The following is a 25,070-nucleotide window of genomic DNA, read 5'->3' as shown; positions in this document are numbered from 1 at the left end:
AACCTCCTAGGTATCATTAAGTGGAATCGACAGAAACCCATCAAACATACCTTCCACATTAGTGCTTGTTGGGACAGGATTCCTTGGGGTTAAATTTTGTAAAAGTTTTGATAATATTGTAAAGTATCCATAATTTGAGGAGCGGAGCGCGCAGGCCTATAACAGTCAAAGGGGCTTTAGGAAGGTCAAAGCCCCTTATTTTGTTAAGAATAAGTTGTTTTGTGACCTACCCATGGTTCGCGGACCATGGTATTGTAATAGAGAATGATATAAAAAGAAGTCATAGAGTCATGAGATCTATATATCTATCAGCCAATGATTTAAGTAAGAGACATAAATCCATTTTCTGTACTTAGGCGAAGGGGAAGGCTCCTGCAGCTGTGTGCACAGAGACCTTGGTAAGTCCATAGCTGAGTGCGCGGGCCCCTGCAGTTGTGTGCGCAGGGTTGGAAGAGTCTGTAATTGAAGATCTAAGCATAATAAAGGTTGTTTTGGAACATTATCTGTGTATCTGTGTGTTATTGTTTACTTCTGAAATTATATGTTCTCTCTGTTTACTACCTTTTATCATGAAAAGTACTTAATAGATGTGTGAAAGGGGTAGATCTATTTATTTACATGATGTTATGAATGCTTAGAACAATCAACGAAGGGTTTTAATCTATTAATTATTAGTTACTGTAATTTTCAGGTTTTAAGCGTTAGGGTTTGCGAAGGTCGAAATAAAGCCCTACGAGTAACAAAAACACATCACATAGTCCTTTGGATGCAGAAACCTGGTTATACCATCCCCCAATACTACCTCGGGTGAGACTACAACACGCGTTATGCAGGATGTTGCTGAAAGGGAAAGTAGTGTAGGGTTTTGTTGGTTAGGGCAACTAACTCTGAACCTGGGTCCAAGGCCCCTCAAGCCAACAAATGGTTCTGTTGTTGGGATTGACATCTATCTTAGGAATGTGTGATGTGGCATAAGTGGATACCAATGAAGAAGGAGATTGAATAGATTAGAATCTGCATGAGTTTGTAGCCCAAGAAAACAAGAATCCGCGCTTGTCTAAAGAAAAGTGGTTGAATAGATACCTGTATACAGAAGAACAAAAAATTTTCTTCTGATATTTTTCGTACGAATTATACGAATGGTTGTCTAAGTTGGTGGATGGTCAAGGTAATTGGAAGTTGGATAACCCTATTATGTGGACTCCAAAGTTAGTTAGGCACCTGGAAGGATCATAAAACAAGATCGCAAGGGATGTCAATTATTGGATCGATAGTATTTTGGGTGGATTCATTACTGAGTTTGCGATTGACACATTTGCCACATATAGTCAAGATGAACACCATTTTTCAAAGGACCAAGAGGTAAGTATCTGAATTCCCTGAAAACCTGGATTAAAATGTTATTGTGTGAGAAACGAGTTATGCCATTGAATTGAATTTTATATGAGACTTGGCGGGAGCTATGTGTAACATTCCAAAAATAAATATCTAATTAACTTTTATAATTAACATTAAATTTAAATCAGAGTGGCACTTACCTAACCAAATAAACATGTAATTAATAAAGTAAATTCAACTATGAATAGTGCTTACCTGTGGTAGAAGTAGGTTTACTGCAACAAGGTTTTGGGGATGACTCTCTACCCAAGCATAGGCTCAATTGTGCAAGTATTTTCTACAACTGGCCACCCCTGAGCCCTCAATCAACATGCTACTGCCAGTGACTCCTATGTCTTAGAACACCATTCTCCCAAGAGAATGAAAGATAGAATCTTGGAAAGATGGAATGCCTCCCATCAAGACTCTTTCTTATTAAATTGTATCATTATTTTAGATTTTGAAATAGTTGGAAACACTACTACCATCGTTGTCCATGAAAACTTAAATGTGAGGTGTTATGTGGAAAAAACCTATTTTAACGTTATGGGAATTCCTACTCATGAAATAATGAGTGAAAATTAGTCAAGGACAACATCTATTAATTGACTTTCACTTCTTTTGTCACTATATACGCAATCCTTCTCAAGGTATCCTTATAAAATTTCTAGCAACATTAAGATAGCTACCAAGTATCCTTATAAATTCATTAACATAGCTACCAAGTGTAATCTGCTTATATTTTTTGGTTTTAAGATTAAATCTCCTGATCCTTCATCTTGTTATCCATAATTCATTCATATAGTTAGTCACTTATGGAAAACTTTACAATCTGGCTCTCCCACTGTTATAGATGTTGTTATGCACACAAATTATCTTCTCCATTCTATTTTAGCATACCTTACAGGTTCCTAAAAATGACCTCCATGATTTTTCAACTTCACTAGTTGATTGTCAATATTTTCTTCTTTATGTGCATCATCCTCTTATAGTGATACATTTAGAGTATCAAACTCTTCCATTATGTTCTAAAATAGGTTGTCTCTTACTTCTTCTCTACCACCTTAAGCATCTGACCCAAGTCAATTATCTAGATTTTTTGACAAAAGAATGGCTGAGTGCCCATGATATTTTCATGTAATTCTCAGATAAAAAAACAAACTCATCTACCAAATGTTTTTTTTTGTCCTGCAACTTTTAGGATATTTCGAAAATGGCTTTCTTTCCTTTATCTGCAACTCTTTTGATTTCAGTATAGGATTGTGATACCCTTTTTTTTGGTAAAATTATGGGTAACTCTCATATTGTTATGAGCAGATTTACTCTTTTTATCTCCCTAAATATGGCTGGAAACTTTATTTCCGCACAGTGGTCAGTTGCAGTCAAAACAAGGAAAGTATGCATAAGATTTACGGTACACACGAATTTGTTTTTGTCTGTTGGTGTCCACAGTGAAAATATTTAGAACGGATAATTTTCCTTAGTTAAAGAGGTCGGTTCCACATAACACCTCACATTTAAGTTTCTCATGGACAATGATGGTAGTAGTGTTTCCAACTGTTTCAAAATCTAAAATAATGATACTATTTAATAAGAAAGAGTCTTTTGCCCAACTTGAGGAAACTTAATTCATGATAAAGCAATCAAGTGGTATTGTATCAACAAATCCTCGTGCAAGTAAATTAAGCATGATATAAAATTAAATCATGATGAAAAAAATGTTTATATGCAATTGCATATAGCAGTATTTGAATGAGTAAGCCAAAGGGTAAATGGATGTAAAATCAAGGGATTTTAATTTGAGATAGATGATTTAAATAATGATGGTATCACTAGTAATATTTTAAACAATGAATTTCACCAAAATTTCCTTGGGGAAGGAAGAATATATGATGAGAGATTAAGACTCAAGATGATGAGGCTCATATGAAATTTAACGATGTACTTAGATGATTATACCATTGGTGTAAATGATCAACTAACTAGTTGAAAGAAGTCGAACTGATTATTGAAAAGTAATTGACAACTTGATGAAAACATATTGACGATGTTTCATGCTATCAAGGTAAGAAGATAATGATGTACATATGGTTCTTATAGTGATAAGGTATCCATATGATAGTAGCGATATGCATAATTATTATGATGTTATGTCAAGGTATATTGACATATTCATTTACTACATGATGATAGGTATTTAATGTTCAATACTCATGATGGATATGATATGCATAACGTGGCAATGAATTATGATGTTATAATATGAGGATTATCGACATGTGGTTCATTTATGTATAATTATGTTGATGGTATAACTGAAGCATGCGATAGTTCCGTACAAATATATAACATGCATGAGCATGCAGTTCCTTATTATTCATAATGTTGTGATTAACAAAGATGAATGTTCTCATGATGACATGCAAGAGTTGGCATGTGGATTATTTCCTATGATACTATGATGGTATGGTTAATGCATTGGATGCATGTTGAGATGTGATGATTCACAGGACTCCACAAATGGGTCGAGAGGGTCGGTTTATTTGATGATCTCATGCGAGCCCATACGCACGAGGGAGAATAAGTAACATCATATGGGATGGGGAAAAAACTCAATCAACACTGCATATGCCAGTGGTTCCTTTGTCTTGTGTATAGCTCTTGATGGATAGCTCTAGAAGAGCTATGGAACCATCTTGCGGAGGCCAAGTCCATGATGTCCTAGGATAGGTGCCTGTTATTGGATTGGGATGCCGAAGTCTGGAAGGGATGTAAAGGAATTCGATGCCTGGGGTTGTGCACCTTAGTAGTTGTGGAGGGAGTGGGCCAGCCTTACGAGATGCCCAGGGTCATTGAGTACCGGACCAGATGCCTGCCTTAGGGCAGATGAGGTCTGAGTCAGGCGCGAGCCTTGGGGCCAGGATATAGACCGGGTCAGGCTTAGCCTGGTGCCGAAAGTGGGAAAAAGGACAGAGATTCCTTGAGATTCCCGAGGTGTTGGGGACTTTCGATTCCTGTTGGTTATACTAATTCAGCAGAGGGTGTTGGCAACATGAAGTAAATAAAAGAATAAATAATACATAATTCAACATAACTTTGGGACGAAGTTCCTTAAAGTGGGAGAGTATGTAATATCCCTCCCCTTAATAATGAATAATAAATAATAAATAATAAATAATAATAAATAATAAATAACAATACAAAATAAATAATAATAATATAAATAATAAATCACTTCATAATAAATAATAAAAATAAATCATAAATGTTAAATAATAAATGATATTTAAAAATATACAATAAAATAAATAAAAAATAATAAAAATAAAAATAGTAACTACTATACTAAAGCTCTAAATAAGAATAAATAGAAATAAAACAAAGAAAACAATAAAAAATCAGTAAAGCTATCAAAAATAAGAAAATAAAACAAGAAAGCTAAAAATCAAAAGAAAAGTAAAGAAATAAAACAAGAAAGCTAAAAATCAAAGTCGCATGTAGACACATGGAGTGTGTGCATGTGGTTCCCATCCAATGTTTGCTCTATTTATTAGATGGTGAGGAGGATGGGAGGCATTCCATATTTCCAAGGTTCTATCTTTCATTCTCTTGGTAGAATGGTGTTCTAAGACATAGGAGTCACGTTTAGTACGTTGATTGAGGGCTCTGGGGTGGCTAGTTGTAGGAAATCCTTGCACAATTGAGCCTATGGTTGGGTGGAGAGTCGTCCCCAAAACCTTGTTGCGATAAACCTACTTCTACCACAGGTAAGCACTATTCATAGTTGAATTTAGTTTATTAATTACATGTTTATTTGGCTAGGCAAGTGCCACTTTGATTTAAATTTAATGTTAATTAGATATTTATATTTGGAATATTACACTACGCAAAGTGGTAAACCATTAAGAAAAGATCTAGATTCAGGTTTTGAGTACAGTCCCTTGTTGGGAGCATCTGATAGTGACGAAGAAAGTGCAGCCTGAAGACACCTCTAGGTACATTACAAATGATAAATCAAGGTATTGTGGGAATACCACATCGATACACTCCACCTCCACCATTACCCCCACCTCACACACCTACACCTACACCTCCACCTCCACCTCCACCTCTACTATTTAGTATGGCGAATGAGATGAAGATGCCTATATTCAAGGGTTTGGGGACAGAAGAAGCCAAATAATTCTGGTTCGTAGCAGATGTTGTGTGGAAGTCACATCAGATAACGAATGATGACCTGAAGAAAGCACAGATGGTCACAACATTACAAGATAGGGCGTTGAGTTGGTATATTAAGTATAGTATGGCTCATCCATCCACGATATTGAAAGATACGAAAAATGTGTTGAATAATGAATTTAAGAAGCCTAATTCGCAAGCCTATTCTGTAACAAAGGTCAAAGAAATAAAGAAAATGGTAAATGAATCTGCATGGGATTTTGATCAAAGATTGAAATGTATACTACAATAGGCTAATATACAAATCATAGGTGAAGAATACAAGGATTGGTATATTTCTTTGTTGTTACCTCATTTGAGATTTCCATTGTCACAGCAGAAGATTGGAATGCAGGTTGAGGCAATGGAGATTTCTATGAAGTTGTAAACCTTGCCTATTCAAGATATGAATCTGGGAGTGCAACAGATTCAGTCGCAATTAGCTAGCTTGCATATGGAGTTGCAGAGTCTCAAAAAGGGAAAATAAGTCTAGAATGAGACCTGCACAAAAGTATGGTGTTTAAAATGTAAAGGCCATGGTCACGACAAGGATCATTGCCCGGTGTATCATAATTATCTAGTTGGGGGAGGTCTTGTCCCCCTGAAGCCATAAAATACCACTGGGACGAGCACTGGTGTAGTGCCATGGTGTGTTATCTTCTAGATCACAGGAAAACATATGACAAACAATTGCCACTTGTTACAGAAGTTTGTGCAGACTCCCCAACAATTGTTTTGCAATTTTTGTAAATATGTAGGTCATGACGAGTGCAATTGCCAAAGTTATGAATTAATGATGGACAAAATCCCAACATATAGAGTATAGATGGAGACATGTCCTCAGTAGGACCAAGGAGAAACTACAGTGCGCAGAGGATTCTAGGGACAAGGAAGAGGACGAGGGGGAGGAGCTAGAAGAGGTCGTGGCCATATCATTTGTTACAATTGTGGAGAACTAGGTCACGTTTCATGAGATTGTTAGAATCCAACACACCCCTCTTGTCAATATTGTTAACAATTTGATCATGTCATAGAAAATTTTCCCATGTTCATCGCAGAAATTCAAGAAAAGTAGACCCAAACCCAGCAACCTACTCATAACATCTAGATGATAAGATCATAACCATGCGATGATGGGTCAAGTGTTAATATTGTTACATAGAGTGATATAGCTACTAGGGTGGACAAAGGGAAACAACCAGAGGAAAATGTATGGGTATGTAAGGTTGTTGACAAAGATGTTGGATTCGATTTGAATAAGGCAAAGGAAATGTTTATGGAGGAAAAAAGGAGCTTTGTGGGAGCTAGAGCTTCTACATCCAAGGCTCGGGGTACATGCAAAGAGAAGCCTAAGGAAGTCAGTGTTGCATAGGAAACAAATCCTTCATTATTGACATCTTTCCTACAGACTTGCATGAAGCTCTTAAGGGACCAAAAAGTTGTAGAGGGATTGCAAGAATTGATAGACAATTGTGCTAACAAGAGTAAGCCACTTCCTGAGTAGTGTGCAGTGCGCAAAGTGGATAAGGGTAAGAAAAGAACTAGTCAAGGGATGAGATTGACTACACAGGTCAGAGAATTTGAAATGGACCAGGTGATCCTAGATTTTGGGTCTGATGCGAATGTATTGCCTAAGAAGACATGGGAAAGAATGGGAAATCCAATGCTACATTGGTCCCCAATTCAACTACGAATGGTGAATCAAGATAAGATTATTCTGATGGGGCGATTACATGGAGTGATTGTGGATATTGAAAGAGCACGTGCTATAGCTGATTTTGAAGTGATCGAAATAGTGGATGATAGTAATCCCTACCCAACGTTGCTTGGAATTGATTGGGCATTTGATATTAATGCATTCATTAACCTGAAGAAGCACAACATGAAATTTCAGAAGGAACTGAGAGTGATTGTTCCATTGGATCCAGCTAAGGGTGCATGGTATACTGAACCAACCTAAGATTACTATGAGGAGGATGATATTGAATAAATTTATAAGCTCACTGCGTAGGATGAGGATTGGATCAACCCTACGGAAGATGGGTAAATTACTTGGGAGAAGGAAAACTCCTACAACTCGTATTCGGATGAGGAACTTGAGCATTGGTAGAATCGATTGCATGAAGTGTCAATGTTGTGATGCAACAAGCTTACTAAGTCACTCCGGTGTATATCTACTGAGGTACACAATTTCCCGTATTACAATGGCTTAGAAGATGTAAATTTATTTCTTGATAAATTTTAAAGGGATGTACCAGAGGAAAATTGGTTCTAGGCATTAGACATCACGTTGAGAGCTACGCCTACCAGATGGTGGGGTACACACAAGAACAAATTTGTAGACTGGAAGGAGTACTGAAGGATGATGAAGCTACGGTTTGAATATGCCAATAGCTGCATTGTGGAGAAATATACAAGGAAGGATGATCCACGCAAGCATCTAGCTCGATGGATCAAAGCATGGGGAGAGGAACCACAACCTAAATGGGTTCACATATTTACCACACTTTGGATACTATCCCGATGAACTAGTATCTAGAAACAAAGATGCAACATGGAATTGTAGAGTGGGATGTTCTGAAGGAAAGTTTTTTGTTAACTTTCAATTTTGAGGATCGATTTGAGTGTATTGATGAAGTGGTATAGGAGATCAAAGATGCAATATTTATAATTCCTGAAGAACCTGTCACGTGGGTACAACCAAACTGGAGTACGCAGCTGCACCATGCTCTGGAATGCTACAATGTGACCACGTATGAAAGTGAGGAAGATCCCAAGAACATCAGTATTCATGAGTCAGAAGGACAACACGAAGTCGTGGGACCTAAAGTAGAAGTTCCTGACATCTCAAAATAATTAAAAACTAAGCAAGTAAAAATTGGGTCAGATGCACAGCCGAAGTTCACAAATATAGGTGACTATTGGGACGAGGACACAGTTGACAAGGTCGTGGAGTTATTACGGGAATTTGAGGACTTGTTTCCAACAAATTTCTCTCGTCTGAAGGGGATAGTAGGAGATATGGGTGTTATGAAGATCAATCTGAAGCCAGATGCGAAGCCAGTAAAGCAGAGGTCATACCGGTTGAATCTTAAGTACAAAGAAAATGTGTGTGAAGAACTAGATAAGATGCTTGCAGCAGGATTATTGAGCCTATAGAAGAATTGAACTAGGTGAGTCCTATGGTGGTTCAGGAGAAGAATATAAAGGGAAAAATCTGAATCTGTGTAGATCTAAGGAAGTTGAACAATGCTTGTGTACATTATCCATTCCCTATGTCATTCATAGATGAGGTATTGGAGAATGTTGGTGGTTAAGAAGCCTACTCGTTTATAGATGGGTTCTCAGGGTATCACCAAATCAAGATTGCGCCAGAAGATTGAAGTAAGACTACCTTCACCACATAATGGGGTTGTTTTCAATCAGTTATGCCCTTTGGGATTAATAATGCCCCTGTGATCTTTTCTAGGGTGGTAGTCGTAGCTTTTAAAGAATTTATTCGTAAGTTTTTGGAGGTTTATTTTGATGATTCGACAATGTTTGGGTTAGTGAAAAGGCACATTGCAAGTCTTCGCCTAATGCTAGATACTTTTCAGAAGTATCTAATATCCCTTAAGCTGAAGAAGTGCATATTTTGTGTCCCTTATGGGATACTCTTGGGCCAGGTAGTTTCCAAGTAGGGGTTGATGGTGGACCCTGCCAAAATTGCAGTAATTATCAATTTAGAGCCTCTGAGGAATGTAAAATAGTTGTGTGCGACCTTAGGACATACTAGATACTATAGGAAATTCATCAAGGCATATGCACAGGACGCTGCGCCCATGGAAAAATTATTTAAGGATGCGACATTTTGTTGGGATGATGATTGCAAGAAAAGCTTGGATGTATTGAAGGAAAATATTGTCACAATACCTATTATGGTGTTCCCTGATTGGAAGAAAGAGTTCCATGTACATGTAGATGCGTCTTGCATAACGTTAGGAGCAGTGTTAGCCCAACCTGGTGCACGTGATATCAATCATTCGATTTAATTCGCAAGTATGAAGTTGTCTAAGGCAGAGAAGAGAGCGAAGGATTGGCGATGGTATATGCACTCCAGAAGTTCAGGCATTATTTGTTGGGTGCGCACTTCAAAATGTACATAGATCATTCCGCTTTGAAGTACCTGGTCAACAAGCCTGTGTTGGGGGGGAAATTTGTAGGTGGTTGCTATTATTTCAAGAGTATGAATTTGAAGTAGTTGTGAAGCCAAGGAGATTAAATGTTGGACCAGATCACCTTTCGCGAATTGAGAATGGTGAAGAACCTACAAGTATTGATGAAGGATTGCCTAATGCACAACTCTTTGTTGTGCACATTGCAGATGAACACTTTGTAGATATAATCCAATTTTTTTCTACGGGTACAACTCCTGAAGGGTATATGACACAAAAGAAGAAATAATTGGTGGTCAGAGTTGCGGATTTTTCTCTCATTGCAGGGCATTTATATAAAATGAGATCGGATGAAGTTCTGTGCAGATATCTCCTAGATTATGAAAGACAAAGTATCCTCACTGAAGCACATGGAGGAGTTGTTGGAGGGAATTATTCTGGAAGGGAAACTGCGTAGAAGATCCTACGAGTTGGGCTATGGTGGCCAAATTTGCACAAGGATTCTAAGGAATATTGTAGGGCATGTGATGTTTTTCAGAGGACAGGGATGCCATTGGGAAGGGATGAATTTCCTCTAAACCCGCAAGTATCATTACAAGCATTCGATAAATGGGCTATAGACTTTGTGGGACCTATTTATCCACTAGGAAAGAAGACATGAGCAAGATACATCATCACAACAACCGAATACTTGACCAGATGGGTTGAGGCATAGCACGGCTACAGCTACAAAGTACATATTTGAATATATTTTGTCTTGGTTAGGCTATCCTAATATTTTGATGAGTGAAAGGGGTTCGTACTTCCTTAATGAAATAATTTTTGGTTTGCTTGAAGAATTCTAGATGTATCATTAGTAAAGTACACCGTATCATCCTCAAGCAAACAGAACAATGGAACCCTTTAATAAGATCCTGGAATGTGCTTTGAAGAAGATTTGCAATACAAATAGGAATAATTGGGATGTGTGCATACCAATTTCTCTTTGGGCACATAGAAATAGCTATGAGAATTTGATTGGACAAACACCGTTTAGGCTAGTTTATGGACAAGAGGAAGTAATGTCGATGGAGTATATTGTGCCCATTTTGCAGATTTCTCGAGTCACAGAGATGGAAGATCGGGATACTATGGAAGAACACCTCTCGCAAATAGTTGAGATAGAAGAAGATCACTTTCCGACAGGTTTTCATCAACAGGTGTTGAAGGCTCGCAAAGAGGTATGGCATGATCACCACATTAAGAAACACACCTTTAAAAGTGGAGATTTAGTATTGCTGTATCATAGTAAGTTTACGACGTTTCCTGGAAAGTTTCAGATGCATTGGTTAGGGCCATACATCGTCAAGGAGATTACGGATGGAGGTGTATTTTAGCTTGCGAAGCTGAACAGTGAGATGTTTCTAGGGAAAATCAATGGGAGCTGGTTAAATTTGTACAGGGGTGATCCCACCCCTACGCAATGACTATATGAATGTAGGATAGTCTCAGTGCTCCAGGCAATTGCAAGGAAGTGCAGGACTATAAACTATTGTAGTGTTTTCTTCTCAAATATGTACGAAAAGAACCCACTTAAGATTGTGGATGACAAACAATCTCAACAATATAAATCAATGCTAAACATTGTATATCTGCAGCAACTGATAGAAACAAAACCCGCCAAAGTCTGGATCTATGCCACAATCATAGTTAAACAACAAAAAGAAAGAGTAATAACTCCAATCATCTAATGGAAACCAGATATGTAAACAATGATTTTATTATAACACCTGTGAAGAGATCGGATAAATGTTACCAATCCCCCTATATGGGATGGGTTCTTGGCTATCCTCAAACGTCTTCAGCTTGTGTAGAGTCTCTCTCCTCTATAATGTGAAAACCAAGCAAAAATATGTTGTGCGACAATGAAATATTCAGAGTTACAACAGTGAGTGCAACAATGAAAATAATCAAAAGTGAATAATGAATGGAAAACCCTTCTATTTATAAAAAAATATTGAGTTATCCTCGAATAATGAGAAATAATAAAATATTATTGATCCCATTCTTGGAATAACCACTTGGAATATTTTATTATATTTGTTTAGGAGGGAAAAAGTATTTAAACTTTTATTTAGAAATAATAAATAATAAATGATTTATTTATCATCTCAAGGAATTAGATAAGGAATAATAAATAAATAAAGATTTGTTTAATTATTCCTAAGGGATTTAGTCAAATTTGACAAAGAATATGTTGGGCATGGAATCCCCCCACAACATGTTTTAGGGCTCAAAGCCCAAGTTTTGGTTAGATATGTTGTAAGACTCTGCGATTGTGGGCGCGAAATGTATATTGAGTCATAGGGTTTTCCGCCCTAAGTGTTGTAATGTATTGTAATGTCATGTCGGCCTACCCATGGTCTGTGGACCATGGGATTGTACAAATAGAGCGAGGCTATAAGTTGTAAAGATAGCTAATTGGAGATAAGAAGAGATGGATTAATGTAATGATCTAGTAGCAGATAAAGAAGAAGTCTAAAGGGTATTGGGTCATAGTAGTAGGAAGAGGCTCTGCAGCTGAGTGTGTAGAGGCCTAATAGAGTTTGCAGCTAAGTGCATGGACCCCTGCAGCTAAGTGCGCAGGGCGAAGTTGAGTTTGTAACCCAAGAAGAAGAGTAATAAAGAGAAGTTTGATTCTAAACACTTTTTATATGGTTTTGTATGATTTTCAATGCATTTATATTGTGTTGTTTATTGCGTGCACTTATATGAATATTGAGCATTGTTAAGTATAATTGGGTTGATACAGATAAGTTAAGTAATCAGATAATATCGGGTTACGAACTTGGGTAATAATACAGATCGCACCTCGAACAGAGCTGCACGAAGGAAACAGTGCAGGCTGCGAGGTATTGATAAGTGCACGTAGAGACATGCGTGTAGGGTCAAACCGCGAACCACCAACAAACCATCAGACATCTCTAGGGTGCGGAAACTTGGTTCTAGCACCCGCCCATGCTACTTCGGGTGAGACCTCAGTTCACACTCTGCAGACTATTGCCGAAAGGGCCAGTAGTATCGGGATTTGTTTGGCTAAATCACATCTGAACTTGGGTTAGGCCCATACAAGCAAACAAATGATTCCATTGTTAGGACCAGGATCTGCATAAGGGATGTCTAATGTCGTGCCACTAGAATCCAACAAAGAAAGAAATTGAAGGGTGGTTGGACAAGAAGATTCACGAGTTCACGGTGCAGGAAAACAAAAATCGTGAATATCTAAGGAACAGTGGTTGGAGCACTACTTGTATACATAAATCCATGAAATTGTCTTTGCTTCCTTTCCTTCTGAGTTGTGTGAGTGCATCGCGAAGCTAGCAGACAGTCAGTGAAGGTGTAGGCTCAACAAACCAATTGTGTGGACTTCGGAATTAGTGCGTAGACTATAAGCGTCAGGAGATAAGATCACGTGAGTTGTGGACCATTGGCTTGATTGAATTATAGGAGGATTTATCACTGAGTTTGGAGTAGATACGACCCTCAACTACAGTGAGGCCGAGCGACATTTCATCAAGGGACCGACAGGTAAGTATATTAAATGTTTGAACACTTGGATTAAGATGCTATTGTGTGAAAAACGGGTTATGCGAATAAATTAATGTTTGAGACTAGGCAAAGTAGGAAGATCTACAGAAGTGGAAGTAGTGAAGAATTAGAAACCAAACCCTTAATTTCCCCCTCGCCGGAAAGCAAGGAAGAGCTCGCGAAAGTCTCCGAGAAGCGTGGTCAATCTAACAAGACAGTTAATTCCGAACTTACCACCTCCACCTACACTGCCACCCATCTCAACCCCCTCACCTCCATCTCCACCCACTCCACCTCTGCCACCACCATAGTTCATTATTGTAAGTGTGATCAAACTACTAGTATTCAAAGGAGTAGGGAATGAAGATCCAGACCAATTCTAGTTTGTGGTAAGAGTGGTATGGGAAGCAAAAGGAGTCGTGGATGAAAATATAAAAAAGGCTACGCTCGTAAGTGCATTGCAGGATCATTCATTAACATGGTACATCAAGCATTGTAATGACCATCCAAAAGCAAGAATCACAGAAATCCAGATTGCGATGAACAAGGAATTTAGCAGGCCAAAGTTGGAAACACAATCAATCGGTGGGTTTAAGGAGATCGTGATGCTCCCGGGTGAGAACCCCTGGGTTCTGGACCAAAGACTGAAGGGTATGATTCGCGAAGCCAACATGACATTAACGGATGGATAGCACCACACATGGTTTGTAGCGTCACTAACACCGCACTTAAGGATGACGCTGTCACAGCAAAAACTTTCCACCCAGGCCGAAGCTTTGGAGATGGCAATGAGATTGCATGAGACCCCTATACAAAACCCCGGTTTGGGAGTCCAACAAGTCCACACACAACTGCAAAATCTATGTCTGGAGATACATAGTTTGAAACAGGACAAGACACCTCGGCTAGAGGCACGTGAGGAGCTATGGTGCATAAAATGCAAAGGCTAGGGGCATGAAAAGGACCATTTTCCAGTGTTCGCGAATTACTTGGCAGGAGGAGGGAAGATGTCGTTAAGACTTGAGGCACAGGCAGGACCAAGCGCGACACCTGCATTATGGTGCGCTATCTATCAGATAGGAGGAAAACACACTATGGATAATTTTCATCTATTGCAAAAGTATATGCAGACATCCCAGCAATTATTTTGTAATTTCTCTAGGTCAGCAGGCCATGATGAACGCACATGCAGAAGCTACAAACTAATGATGGATCGGACTATGCCCGTGATTGTACAAACCTGACAAGGACATCATGTTTGTACTACAATCAGTTTGATCATGAGGTAGAAGACTGCCCTACATTGATAGTGAGACTGCACAGAAAAGGGGTACTTCAGCCCCCTTAGACTCAGAATTTGCAGATGATGAGGTCTGAGCCGTGCGAAGAAGACTCAAATGTAAACATGATGCTCAGGAGTGGTATGACCATTGGCTATGATAAAGGTAAGTAGTCAGAAGAAAGTGTGTGGGTTCGCAAGGCTCCTACAAAGGAACCCGAATTTGATTTAGATCGCGTGTAGGAGACATTCATGGAAGCTAAGAAGAGTTTCACAGAGGCCTCCACTTCAGGTAGTAAGGATCAACTAGAACTAGAGATGGATCCTTCAATACTCACTACCTTTTTGGAGACTTGCATGAAACCACTACATGACAGTAAGGTAGTGAAAGGACTACAAGAACTTATCACTAGGTGTGCGGGGTTAGGAGAACTGTGCATGGTCCGGAAACTTGGAAAGAATGCATTGCGCATAGGAAGGGAAATGAGGTTGACTCCGCAAATCGGCAAGTATGAAATGGATAAGGTAATCCTGGATCTTGGATTGGATGCGAATGTACTACCAAAACAAACATGGGAACGTATGGGAAGACACACGCTACAGTGGTCTCCTATTCAGTTACGAATGGTGAACCAACATAAGATCTTGCCCATGTGAAGATTGCAAGGGGTAATAGTAGATATTGAAGGTGGGAGCACGTAGGCGGATTTTGAAGTGATAGAGATTGTTGATGAAAGTAATCCCTATCCCACGAAACTAGGAATAAACTGGGCCACCGATATGAATGGAGTCATAAATCTAAAGAAGTGCAAAATGATCTTTGAAAAAAAGTCACTACGCATAGTAGTACTGCTAGATCCAGCCGAAGGAGTGCAGTACACTAAACCGGTGCATGACGATGATAGTGATGATGATCTTAGTTGCATCTACAAGATAATCGTGTGAGAAGAGGATTGGGTGAATCCAATTGCATATGGAAGGATTTCGTGGGAGCGCAAAAGCTCTTTCACTTCGGATTCAGACGAAGAGATAAAGAGATGGAAGAATCGACAGCACGAAATAAAAACGCTTAATTGCAACATGATGGTTAGATCACTACGATGTGTGACAAAAGAGGCAAGGGATTTGCCTACATATGATGGGTTGACAAAGGTGGGTGAATTCCTGAACAAATTTGAAAGCGCAGTACCAGAACAGCAGTGGTTTGATGCTCTGAAGTGGGCACTGCGTGCAATGCCCGCACGATGGTGGGGTACACATCAAGGAAGTTTTGAGGATTGGCGTGGATGTAGAAGGATGATGTGCCTATGATTTGGAAAACCCCAACTCAAGATGAGAGCCAGTCACCAGGGGCGGAACAACTTGTGTGCCCACCTTTCACGAAGGGTACAAACATATGTCGTATAGCTCGCCTAAGCACACACCACTCCCAGAATAGAGAATCAGAACAAAACGCAGCAGCAGGAAAGGCGACATGCTACCAATTATCCACGGAGAAGCATTTGATAGGGTGTGCAAAGTACTGAACAGGGTTCACCAGGAAAGATGCACTAGTTGGGACCTGTGCATACCAGCGGTTCGATGGGCCTATAAGATCATGTGCAAAACCCTGACCGTGGAAACAATTCCAAAGGTGTGGAACAGAGTAGGAACCAAAATTTCTGAAGAGAATGCAAAGAGGAATCCACATGTAATAGTGCCCACAGATGTGACAGTACACTAAGACCAGGATGAAGAAATCACACAGCTACACGAGGTCGAACACATGAGGCTTCAGGAAGCCATTCGGCGAGGGAACCTTAGACTTTGCGAACTCAAAAAAGATCGAGTATGACTGAGGAAGAAAAGAATTTTGATGGATGCAGAGGTCAAGAGGCTGGAAAACGAGATCAAGAAAGCATGTCTCGTCGATAAACCAAGGCAAGGTACGAATGACCATACCACTGAATTAGAAGACTATCGCTGAGAATTTATGATTCTGTTGCCATGGCTATAACCGCATCTCACTAAATGCAGTAACCAGGGGAATTCACTACATATGATAGAACGCATGGTGCCGACTGTCACGAGGGAAATTGAGGATTTTTCGCAGACTATACTGGAAGGGGAGCTGAAGCCTCGCACAAGTGGTGTGACCACCTAACTAGCCATAGGAATCATAGTCTCAGTGCTCTAGGAAGTTGAAAGAGAGCGCGGGACTATAAAAGAGTCTATTTGGGAGGTGTGCGATAAGGGAGGTGCACGCAAAATCAACATGTCACAAGGTTTGCGCCCGCACACAGGGGGTTGCGCTACCGCGTGGGTAGGCTGGGAAGTAACCATTGGTGTCACCGTTCATGATGAGTTGTATGATTTGAGGCCAAATGGAGTGGGCGGTGGACATTTAAGACAACAGTTATGCGCAAGATTTTGGAAAATCTGCCGCCAAGAAAGCATTGATGACCTGGAATTGGGGGGAACAATCGAATTTGAATTCAAAAGGCACTATAAAACTCGAGGGATTAGCCATGAGACAACACTTGTTCCCTTGAGACTTGAGCTGTTGAATAGAGCACAAAGTGTTGAGTGCTGAGTGATATTCGAGCCCCTAGGTTCACGAAAGACCACATAGAGTATAGACAAGATGACAGATACCAGGGTAGGTTTGGGCTCTGAAGAAGGAACCAGTAGCAAGGCTACACCAACCCACACGGTACACGATGTTCCCGAAGATACTGGGGTCATGCAAGAAATCCCGAAGTCCCCTCGGATGCTGAGACCAAAAAAAGATAAGCAGACAATGGGACCAGTTCGCTTGTCCCCGAGGAATCCGTGGTTCGGTAAGATATCAATGGAGGAAAAGGGAAAGGCTGTCACCATTGAGTCAAATAAAGAGGAGGAGGACTTACAGGCTCTGATTTTTAAGGTTGAAGAGGAAGAATACTTGGAGGCGGACATCCAACCAATGCGCTTTGCAGCAAAATTGCCCGAGTATGTCCCTCTGCAAAAGGGGAAAGCTAAGGTACCAAAGGATCCTGATGCAACGAAGAGTGCGATCTATACCCCGCTCCTCCCCGATGGAATTACCTTTGAGGGTCCACTCCTAGGATGTGTGCCTACCCTAAAATTTGAAGACTGGGACCTCGCAAACAATGAGAAGTTCCCACACTTAGAGATGGAGAGCATAATGAAATAGAATACGGAGGGGCCGGTGATCACATTACAGCTGCGAAAATGACTGCGCACTATGGAGAAGGTCGGGTTGCTTCATCTACTGCTGATACCACACCTTCACCGTGCACCCATCACCATTTTCATCATCAGGCAGCTGGTTTGCCTGGTACATGATGGGTACTTATTGCTGGAGGAGCCTATTCCATCACGATGGATCTCATCAACAAAATTTCTCAGCTTCCCTGTAAGGGAAAGGACCCTGCGACGATATCAGGAAAAAGCGATGATTTGGCTCTTGCAGAAGCCATGAAGAAAAAATATAAGCTCGAGAAGAAAAATAGGGGTTACACCATCAACAATATCAAGGATAAAGGGGTGCGTGTAGCCACCCAACTCCTGGTAGGGAAGGTAATAAGAAAATGTCGCGGCGATGAAGTACCAGCACCAGTAGTTGCATTGGCCGAACAATGCATAGAGGGGGTCCAATTCAACTAGGCCGAGTTCCTCTGCGAGGAATTCTTGATCAACTGAAAGGAATCCCAGGAGCAGGGTAAGACCTTCCACTATGCATGGTTGGTCTTGTCCATTTTGCTGGTAGCGAGAGAACTGCCAAAGGACAGTCAGTTCTCGAGCATTGAGTGTGAATTACTAGAGGCCACGAAGTACGCGTCGCTTTGGGCTACCAAGGACGTGAAGCGGATTTGTGATACAAAGATCTTTTGGGTGCTCATGGAGGTGAGCATTCAGTTGTGGATTAATAGGAGGCCGCACCTGTCCCCACAGCGCACAACAGTCTTCGAAGCTTTGCAGACTTCAAGGCGGACATGCACAATATTTACATCAAGGCACGAAAGGATCTGATGTAGTAGTGGACAAAGCTCCCATTCATAGCCACTGATGACGCGATCTTTACACTGTTAGAATCATGGCCTCCCGAGTGGCATGCCCTGGACTTGGCAAAGTTGGATAAGACAACAATGTAGAAAAGGAAGGACGATTCCAAGCAGCACATCACCCAATTGGACAAGAAAAGGCGCAATGAAAAAGCAGCAGCCAAGGTTAGGGCAACCCACGAAGCGGCACAGGCAGCCATGGAGCAGAAGAAAGTAGTCGAAGCAGCAACAACGTAGACAGCAGAGGCCGAAATAGTGCAAGTAGAGGAGGTCCAAGTAGTATCTGCAGAATAGGAGGCAGAGGACACAGACTTTTTAGAAGAGAGCGCGGACCCAGGAACCACCTCAACCCAACTCAAATGACCATGCATCACAGAAAGATTGGGTCCCAGAAAAAAGGTCAAGGCCTCGAAGTTGGCCATCGACCCGATCACCTTAACTGAAGGTGACCTCCATGACATCGATGAGATGGTTCATGATGTCACTAGTGAAGTGCTCTAAGACTTCATGATGGAGCAGCAGAATGTGTTGGGCGCCCTTAGGATGTAGCTGCAGGACTTAAAGGTGCGGCCCCCTCAAGAGGGTATCTTGTCTACCCACGTAGAAGTGGGCACTTCAACAACAGAATATATGCTACGTACGAGGATGGCCAACACAATAGTGTTGCCAGAAGAAGCGTTGGTATCAGCAGATGCGATGGACCAAATGATGGTTAACATGATGAAAGGCCTTGGCCTTAATCTAACTACCCTTCCTCGAGAAATTCTCTATCAGCTACAGGATGGAATAATAGCAGAGCTATGCACCAGGGAGAGCCGCACGATCCAGGTTCTAAGCGAGCAGAAGATTAATATAGAATAGCTTAGCTTGTAGCATGACGAGCTAGTGTTGTAGAAAAATAGTTGGTGCAGATGGTAGATGACGCTTGTCGACGCGTCCCATAGCTGGCTATCATAGCAGATCTATTGTTAGAAGTGCAGATTCACAGTCTAGCAAGTGGAGTCCACGATGCTAGAGAAGAGACAACAAAGGTGCAACTGGAGACGAATCTCCAGATTTCCAAACTACAGTTGAAGGTGCAACCTTCCATTCCCCCAGAGGTCAGAGAGCAGTGCGCCAACGCTATTGCAGCAGGGATGGAAGAGATTGGAGGTGCACTCCGTGACTGTACCACCATGTTGGAGTAGGTGCTTGAGGTCCTCACGATGTTGCAGGAGGACCCCAACATTCAATGGCATGCGAGATTTAGCAACAATATGACAGCATCATAGGGACTGCGCATACAATATTCCTTACTTAGTGGCTTGCAAAGATGCAACAAGCCAAGGCATTGAAAGAGTAGGTGGACGTGGCGCGCCATAAGGAAGTCATTCTCAAAGTGTGTGTTCAGCCATGGATTGACGAATTCTTCACCATCACAGTTGATATCGAAGGAAAGCTCACGTAGATTCAGGGGATGCAGGTATAGATGCAGCATAACACGCCAGAAATAGACAGCTTAGATGACAGAATGCAGTAGGTGCAGCAGGCAGCAGCCCAGTGCGCTGTCGACGTTTAGGCCATTTGATACTAGTTGGAGGGACTCCACGCCAAGATCGCTGTGCTGACAGAGTGACTCGAGGGTGAGTCACGATGTTTGTGTTGGGGGCCTGTTGGGCATGGAATCGCCCCACAACATATTTTTGGGCTCAAAGCCAAAGTTTTGGTCAAATATGTTGTAAGACTCCGTGAATTGTGGGCGCAGAGTGAAAAATGTATATTGAGTCATAGGGTTGTCCGCCCTAAGTGTTGTAATATAATGTAATGTCATGTCAATCTACCCATGGTCCACAGACCATGGGATTGTATAAATAGAGTGAGGCTCTAATTTGTAAATATAGCTAATTGGAAATAAGGAGAGATGGATTAATGTAATGGTCTAGTAGCGGATAGAGAAGAAGTCTAAAGGGTATTGAGTCGTCGTAGTAGGACGAGGCTTTGCAGCTAAGTGCATAGAGACCTAGTAGAGTCTGTAGCTTAGTGCGCGGACCCCTGCAGCCGAATGCGCAGGGCGAAGTTGAGTGTGTAACCCAAGAAGAAGAGTAATAAAGAGAAGTTTAATTCTAAATATTGTGTATCTGGTTTTGTATGATTTTCTATGCATTTATACTGTGTTGTTTATCACGTGAACTTATATGAATATTGAATATTGTTAAGTATAATTGGGCTCATATAGATAAGTTAAGTAATTAGATAATATCGGGTTAAGAGCTTGGGTAATAACACAGATCGCACCTCGAACAGAGCTGCGTGAAGGCAGCAGTGCAAGCTGCGAGGTACTGATAGGTGAGCGCAGTGACGTGCATGCAAGGTCAAACCGTAGACCACCAACAAACCATCAGACATCTCTAGGGTGCAGAAACCTGGTTCTAGCACCCGCCCATACTACTTTGAGTGAGACCTCAGTCTGTGCTCCACAGAATGTTGCTAAAAGGGCCAGTAGTACCAGGATTTGTTTAGCTAAATCACCTCTGAACCTGGGTCAGGCCCATACAAGCCAACAAAATAATAATTATTTAGTGATTAATTAATTATTCTTGGAGAAAAATAAGATAATTAATGATTTATCTGTTTATTTTTCATGATTGGGTCAAATATGACAAGGAATAATAATAAAACAATGGTTAAAGTAATTATTCCTAGAATAAAATCAAAGAAATTGTGATTTATTTAATTATTCTTCATGGGTTTAACCATAAATTACTTAACAAAGGTGGTTTATTAAGTAAGTTCTCACAGTGAAAGCAATTTTACTATGGTAAAATTGGCTTTACATGGTGTACTTTGATCCATCTAGTAAATTAGGCTAGATGATCAATTTTTTGGTGATACAGATTGCCCCCCAATGTATGAGTGTTAGGAGAAAAACATATGACCAAAGTACATTTAAAGACACAATCACTAGACAACACAGGGGAGTCAGAGAGAGAGAGAGAGAGAGAGAGAGACCAATGAAGCTGAATTGAGAGAGGATAGGGATAGAGGGGGTGAGACTACTGCAAGTCTCCTTTTATGTTGTGGTACCAGAAATCACTGAGGTGGGGGAGGCATACCCATACCTACTGAGATAACTTAGTATAGAAATAATGGTTCACCCGGAAATATAAAACTGAGCAATGAATTACATGCTGAATGGTACATGACATGCTGGCATAATAGAGCCAAAAAATAATACAATGTGTCCCATATACATAATGCACCTCGAAAAAACATGAGCGAGGATTGAATAAAATAATATCTTATTATATGAGATACAAAGCCCCTTCCCTCAAAAAATGGGTGGGTGGGAGGGTGGAACAATTGAAGAAGCCTTGATGAACAAGGAAGGGATATCAAAAACTGAATGGAACATCCAGAGGAGATGTGCATGCTATGAACACTGAGATTAGTAGGAATCGAACCCATCAACTTTGCAGAACTGTATCTAAGGCTATAGCATAGTAGGTATGCATCCGGGCATGTGAGGGGCTACCTGAAGGGCCACCCCCTCATGAGGTCTGAAACATCTCACACACACCTAGGAATCACTGGTTCAATCTGTTGCATCACTGGACCATCAAGTGTATGAATCACGAACATGAAATGACCAAGTCAAACGGAAATAATGAGTCCCTCTGCTCAATCTAAGGTGTCGAACAAGAATGGAAGATAGAACCAAGATACATTGCCCTCTAGACCGTTCTTCTGGAATAAATGAGCTAATGTCGACAGAATAGGACCCGTGATAGATGAGGCAATGAGGATCCTCAAATAAAGCATGAGGAAACATAGTAATGTGATTGATGGAATGACACTAGGGATAATGGGGAAAAAGTGGGACTGGGGACAAACAGACGACTACCCTTGTTAGATCATAAAGTGCATGGTTGACCTGGCAGCAACTGACACAATTTCGGAGGGGATGGGGACAGTATGACTAGAGGCCAAAATGGGCAAGACAGGATGGATGGTATGCAATCATGGATGGAATATTGTAACATGATATAATGGGACATGAAATAGACTCCAAGAATGCAAGGGTGACTCATCTCGGATGCTCTGAACAAGGATGACTCAATGATGCTGTCACACAGACTAGGCCCGGTGGGGATCATCGAAACATGAGTAAATGATGGTTACTCATGACGAAAGTCGACACATGTTATGACAAGTATTCAGAGGAGGAGGACCTCAAAGTACAAGTGTCGCTTTATGACAAAATTCGATTTTGAGAGGCGACGAAGTGACGCTTCTTGGAAAAATGACTTCCTGGTGAAGTATCAAACCATCAAAAAATAAGGAAGACACATTATAGAGCTCGATGAGAGATTTTGATCCAAATGGATCCAAGAATGCCTCTAAGTCTTCATAAAACTATTAAAAATCATGCCAAAGCCAAAAATCCTTTAAAAGGATTGAAAATATGATAAGAGGGACACCCTTAGCCAGACAGAAAAACACTATTGGGCAGCCCAAAACCTGTGAAATCATGAAAAAAATAGAGTAATTGTAAGCAGAACAGGTGATGCACAGTAGCCATCAGATCTGGATCGGGAAATTGCAATCGGTAGAGACTATCGGTGGGGATCGGCACTCTATATATATATAATTGCGATGAGTGAATGGCGAAGTGAATCTGGACTGTCGATCAGGTGCGCAGATCGACGACCCTTGTCACATCACAGGATCATTGTCAGAACATGCATAGGAGCGCTTTATAATGGCCCGAGGGTTGTTGCGATGAGAAATTGCGATATATCGCATCGCTGCATCGAATCGAAACTATGCAGTGGAGAGGGGTCGATAACCATAAAGGCAACGATATTGCAGACCCGATCATAAAATAGGTAGCACTGCATGTAATTTGAAGTCCAGAAGACTGTGCTTTCCTTTGTAAATCGCATTTCGTGAACCAACAAAAGGTTAAAAGGAAAAGCACCAATGCGATGTTGCAGACCCAAAAGGGTTTATTATCCATATTAAAATATTTCAAGTCTGGAATATGGGGATTTACAGTGATTTTAGTGTATTTTCGTATTAAACAAAATACACAGAGATGGAGCCCTTCCAGGATGCAATTGCGACTTATGAATGGACCCGATAGGGGATTGAAGCATACTTAAGGCCTTTTCAAGTCCGATATATGGGTTTTAGAAGATTTTTCCTATTTTATGCATATTTCTTTGTGTTTATGAAAAACAACAGCGTTTGGGAATCCAATGGATTTCAAGGTGAGCCAGGTATTTTTACGTTACGAAATCGGTGGCCACCTCCCCTTTAGGAGTTATGCCATACTTGGGAAACGCTAAAAGAGGGATTCAAATGGACAGAGGCCTGAGAAATTGAAGAGTCGAAGAGATGAAACGAATAGGAAGCATTGGATTTAAAAAAATCCACAGACAGAGAGAATTAGGGGAGGCAGTGTTGCAAGCAAATGCCAAGACAAAGCTTAGATAGAGAACATTAGGGGAGTCTGTGTACTCATAAGAGAACTTGAGAGGTTAAAGTAAGCTCTTATTATTGTATATTATGTGTGAGGCTCAAATTGAGCTCATTGTTGTAAACAAAACTATGCTTGAAGAAATAATAGAGAGGCCACCACTGAAGACAGACCAGGAGATGTAGCCCAGGAGTATTGGGTGAACTCCTTATTAAATTTGTTGTGTCATGTGTTATCTATTATGTTTGTTACTGCTCCATTGTCTATGCATTTTGCAATCTTATCAATCCATTGCATATAATGACATAGACTAATCTGTGCACGTAAGTCTGTAATACCTTATTAATTGTCTTAGATCTCATTTTAGATCAAGTGGTATCAGAGCTTTAGGTTGCTAAGGTTAGACAAGCTTGTGCTGGACTGTTTATGAATGCTCACTAGATCAAAGCTTAAATTAGGAGAAGGAAAATTGGTTGAATCTAACCTAGATATTGGTAGAATCTATACTAGGAGGAAAATAGTAGAAGAAAACCCTTTGGAATCAGACTCTCAGTTCATGGATAGTTTCATGACCATGAGAGACATGGTAGAAGAAATGTATAGAGAATTTAAGAAAGGTCGAAGTGAAGATTCTTCTACTTCCAAACAAGACAAAGGAGTAGAAGAATCTCATATAGATGGACATTCTAAAAGAAAAGGGAAAGGAAAAGAGGTTCCTCTGTCCACACCTCCTGACAACCCTGAAAATAAAAAGAAGAAAAAATCTTTGATTAAATTAGATGTTAAATTTGATTTTCCTATTTATGATGGAGAGTTAAATGCAGAGAAGTTAGATAATTGGATTAGGTAGATTGATGTGTATTGCAGTGTGCAAAATATTGATTCAGACAGAAGTAAGATTCAGCTGTCCAACCTATGCCTTGGAGGAACTACCTTGGTATGGTGGGAAGGCAAGACACGTGCTGACTTGA

The 25,070-nt window shown here is 40.5% G+C and overlaps 1 protein-coding gene across 1 annotated transcript; it reads left to right on the top strand.

Moving 5' to 3' along the window:
* Nucleotides 1-10,642: 10,642 nt before the first annotated feature.
* On the top strand, nucleotides 10,643-11,125 carry LOC149215204 (uncharacterized). Its single transcript, XM_089389656.1, has one exon. The coding sequence runs from the start codon at nucleotides 10,643-10,645 to the stop codon at nucleotides 11,123-11,125; it is 483 nt and encodes a 160-aa protein (XP_089245782.1).
* Nucleotides 11,126-25,070: the final 13,945 nt, after the last annotated feature.

This window comes from Pinus tabuliformis, chromosome 1_1 (genome assembly GCF_031772625.1).
Source record: "Pinus tabuliformis cultivar Carrire ecotype Pingquan chromosome 1_1, CPIR1, whole genome shotgun sequence".
NCBI lineage: Eukaryota > Viridiplantae > Streptophyta > Pinopsida > Pinales > Pinaceae > Pinus > Pinus tabuliformis.
Note: the sequence above shows the minus strand (reverse complement) of the source record. Positions and strands in the feature narration are given on the sequence as shown.